Below are 4,478 nucleotides of genomic sequence, written 5' to 3' on the forward strand. Positions count from 1 at the left end.
CCCGGCCAGTAGGCCGGTGCGTCTCTAGTGTTGTCGGGCGCGTGACTTGTCGGCGCCAAACGAACAGAGGTAAACTTCTGGAGTTTGGGTCATGGCCGTTATATCTCCAGCCCCAGCAGCGCGGCCCGTCATGGTTGGCAAGGAAGCTTCTCGCTCCTGGTCAGCGTAACCGTATAAACGCGGTGAAGCTGACCAGGAGGGCGCAACGCATTCTAAGGTAGAGCCGAAAAGCAGCGAGGCTGGAGCTCCAGATCCCTTCCGAGCCTGCGAGCCTGTGAGGGAGCCCCGGTCGCACACGGGGCGTGCTCTTGCACTCGGATTTCCCTTGATCCGCGCTGGAAAAGCTAAACCGAAAACTTTGTGATAGAGGAGGCCCGGTTGTCCTTGCCTCTGAAGCTGACTGATCTCCGGCCCGCTCACGAATCCTCTTCAGCAGTTCGGCTACTGTGGCATTCCGTCTTGCAGGCTATGCGCAGCCCTACCAAGCGCGATAGCCTGCCGCACACCGGACCCCAGCTGACATGCGAGCGTTGCTATCTGAACTTCGGTGAATGCCAGCTGTCTCGAAGCAAAATACATGCACTCAAAACAGAAGATGGACAGCCAGCCGTTTCGCCTACTTCTCCCCTATCCTTCTCTTCGACGACTTGCACACATTTCCTGGCTCCGATTTCATGCAAACGTCCCCAAGTTCGTACACTTGCGTACTCGGGATGTTGCCTCTTCCGGGACAGCAGTCCCTGCTGTCGAACACAGGAGAGGAAAGGCTGAAGAGGACGCTGTACGTAGGAGGGTTGGCGGAGCAAGTGGAGGAGGAAGTTCTCCGGGCGGCATTCTTGCCGTTCGGCGATATTAAGCAACTCGAGATACCTAAGGATAAAGCCACGGGTGAATCTCGCGTTTCTTCGCTCTTTTCCAAGCGGTGAATATGCTCCCCTTCATGGGTTCTTCGTCGGTTCTCGCCGTATGGTTTGTTGGGACACTTTCCTGTCCCTCCAGGTGTTGCGGCGCTCCCCTGAGTGTGCTCTCTGGCACCGGCAACCTCTTATCGTGTACTCCATCGTGTTGCCGACAACGGTAGTACAGACAAGAGAGAGGGAACAGAGCTGATCTGTTTGTGTCGTTTTTCCCTGCAGCGGTGAAATGCGTCTCTGTGTTCCCTGGTGCCGCCTTGCCTGACTCAGCGTTGTCCCGCGTTCTTCGATGGTTCTTGTCCCCCCTCGTCTGGACTGTGGCGCTGCAGATAGGAAGGCGGTGACTGAGCTACGTGTCTATAAGAATTAGAGGGTAATAGTCTTTTGTGTTCTTGGCCCGTGTACTCCGTATTTTCTTTTAGTAAGTTCCCCTATACGCGTCGGCTTTTCTTTTGATAGGGTGCTGGTTGCTCGTGGCCTTGTCCGTCTCGTGACACGTTGACAGTACTACTTATCTCTCACCTCGTCGTAGCCGCTAGGTTACGCTGTTCCGTTTGCGATACTCCAGTGTAGCGTTCTCGCCGTTCCTGCATTAGACAGTGTCGTGACGTGCGAGAGCGCGTGCAGGACTGCATCGAGGCTTCGGGTTCATTGAGTTTGAAGAAGAAGATGACGCGAAAGAGGCAATGGAAAATATGGATAATGCCGAGCTTTATGGACGGACTCTTCGGGTGAATTTCTCAAGGTCCGGCGGTTTCGCGCCTGGATCTCGCAATAAAGCAAGTATGACCCCGGTTCGCTGCCTGTACACACCCACTTAGTTGCCACTAGAGGTCTCCCGAGGATACTGCAGCGGGCCTCACATACCTTGGTGACAGTTTCGTGGTACACTGTTCCTGGGATGGAAGCGCGTCCGGAGAGCATACAGTGGTTTTTCACCTGAAAGCGCTGCGTTGACATTGCGAGGACCTGGAGGTTCGTATCGACATCAAGGCAGGGTGTGACGATTTGCGCGTTAGTTTATGCGTATACCTTTTTCCCGTAGTTGCGCCTCTGTACCTGTGGTCATGACAGTTCTTCATTAGAACTCTATAAGCGTGATCGCGTGTGTATGGAAGTGTCTGTGCTTCCGCGTGCTCTTCTGCGTGTATAGCTACCACCCCACCCCCCGCAGCCTGCATCTTTGTGTGTACCTGTTCACATGTAACCGGGAGCCGTCCATGTAGTCCACGGTCTAATCCTGTGCTCACAATGAAGCGCGGATTTCGTCGTAGATATTAGCATCCGCAAATTGTTTTGTTCTCCGGTTGCAGTATGGAGCGATGACTTCTTCTTCCGTCAGGAAATGAAGAGTCAAGGCATGGAAATCACTCAAAATCTTGTAGGTCTATTGTTTCTTGGGAACGGAGCTGATGGCCAAGTGAGACAGAGGAACGAGTGTTCAGGAAAGGTCGCTTCAGTACTACAGCTGGTAGAACTACTGGGATTTCTTTCACAGTGAAGCGTTGAGAAATCCTGTATATACCCGTTTATAGACCCCGCTTCTTGAGTGTACTTGGTCCGGCAGGAAGCAAGAGACCACTGAGTAGCGGGAGGGCACAACTTCAGTGTAAAACGGCGCGTCTTTCATAGAGAGGAGATGTGAGCTATGGTGATGTGCGGCTACCAAGATGTACTTTCTTCCTAGGGACTCACGTCTCGATTGTGAAGAGAGCAGACATCTTCACAAGAAAAATCTCGCATTTGTACAGAGATATCAACCAAGCACAAGTGTTTTCCACAAGAAGCGTATTTGTCCGACCAGAGTCGGGGGAGGAGTGACTGCTACGTATTGGCCAATGCGTAGGTTTTTTCTTTTCACTGCCGAGTTGACCGGGAGAGTGGGCACGTGCGTGCTGGTTTGTCTCTATAATCAATTCGGGATGCACCCACACATTCCGCGGAACCTGAAATCCGCGTAGAAGGCATACCTCGTCTCGAAGCAGCGGTGGTGTCCGACTACACTGGTACCGTGGAGGCTTATCGCCAGCTAACGAGTTTATGCGAATCCGCGTGTACGGATGCAAACGCCACGAGATGTTCCTCGTGCGGTGTATTCACCAGATGAACGCCCGGAGTGTGCAGTGCTGCCTCATGTGCCCTCTTTGGGTGGCTTGGATACTCAGGGGCCAGGACCGTAGCCGTCTCGGAGGCTCGTCTCTAAGACGAACTACGTTCCACGTGCTGTCGTCACCTGCAACCATAGTCATTCGCTTGAATGTTCCCCTGCGGAGCTTTTCGATGATGACGTCGCTGGATGAGTTCTGTTTTTCTGTCCGACGTGGTTGATTGGTACAGGACAAGTCGCCGGAGCTGCCTGCGGCAGATTCCACTGAGAGCAGGCAGTGAATAATCTCAGGATTCGGCAGACGGAGCTGCCGCACACTGACGAGTAGCACAAGAAATTGAGACGAGGCGGTAAAAGCAGCTGCGGTCCTTCTCTTCTCTATAGTCATAGCTCTTCGGTGCAGCAAGAGTTGCGACACCCCTTCTATCGGTCAAGGTGTTACGAAGCACGGCACATGCGGTAAAGATATGAACCTGCTCGCCGGGATCTTTCCGCAGCAGGGACTTCGCGCGCACACCACGCTCGTAGACCGTCTGACATCTAGAAGTTGGAGGAGTTCTTCGCTTTTGATCGCGGTTCACCATTCATGTATCCAGTGGAGGCTTGTCCTTTGTCCGCCACTGCTGGTCTCGCTATCCACATGAGATCGCACGTTCTTGGGCTTCCAGTTTCTGGATGCCCACAAGTGCCAGAGCGCCAGCTTTCAGTGTTGCGCGGCGCGCGGAACGCTTCAGCGTCTGGCAGACTAGTAGTTGGCACGCGGTACTGCTTTCCCCGTCTCACCGCAGCAATAGCACCAGCATATCTGGAAAGACGTGTGTGGTATGCATCTCGATTTTCCGGTACACACTCTGTCATCACTAATTTTGTCCGTATCTGAAAACTGTTTGTGACCGCTCCTGCTTTTTCGTTCGATGTGGAGCGCTAGGCTTGAAAACAAAGAGGTATGTCGTAAACGTGTCTTCCACAACTATGCCTCCTTCATTGGACAAAAAGCCCGTCTGCTGACACCGGGGCTGTGGCGAGGTGCGGTACGAAAAGCCGCGCGTCTGAGATGGCCGTAACCGCCATTCGGGCTCCGGCAAGCGAATATACAGTGTGGGAGATGCTGGCAGCCTCTGGCCACACCCGGCTCGGGCGGTGCCCGTACAAGATCAGAACACGTCCCCGGCCTGGAACCGTTTGAACGCCTGGGCTGGGTGGCGTTTACGTTTCTGGAGATAGTGTTTACTCCAGGATTTACAGCAAAACTTGTCCCGCCATAGCTACTCATTGCGCACGTCTTCAAGCACCCCCCGGGGCGTCTACAGTACGAGGAACGGTGGAACAGGCCTGAGCTTCTCGACAGGGCACCACACCTCCGACCAGCCTTCACTCACTATTAGCCGCTGCTTTCTCTGTCTCCCTGTGAGGCCTTTCGTTTAGGTAGCCAGAGAAAGGCCTCACAGGGAGACAGA

General features: G+C 53.9%; 1 protein-coding gene across 1 annotated transcript; it reads left to right on the plus strand.

Annotated features, from left to right (window-relative positions):
- Nucleotides 1-7: 7 nt before the first annotated feature.
- Nucleotides 8-4,038, plus strand: CSUI_009799 (peptidyl-prolyl cis-trans isomerase e). The gene is made up of 4 exons (XM_068069908.1): nucleotides 8-888; nucleotides 1,542-1,697; nucleotides 2,228-2,295; nucleotides 3,252-4,038. The coding sequence occupies exons 1-4, from the start codon at nucleotides 552-554 to the stop codon at nucleotides 3,300-3,302; spliced, it is 612 nt and encodes a 203-aa protein (XP_067918116.1). The 5' UTR covers nucleotides 8-551; the 3' UTR covers nucleotides 3,303-4,038.
- The last annotated feature ends 440 nt before the right edge of the window (nucleotides 4,039-4,478 follow it).

This window comes from Cystoisospora suis (genome assembly GCF_002600585.1).
Source record: "Cystoisospora suis strain Wien I chromosome Unknown contig_6058, whole genome shotgun sequence".
Classification (NCBI taxonomy): Eukaryota; Apicomplexa; class Conoidasida; order Eucoccidiorida; family Sarcocystidae; genus Cystoisospora; species Cystoisospora suis.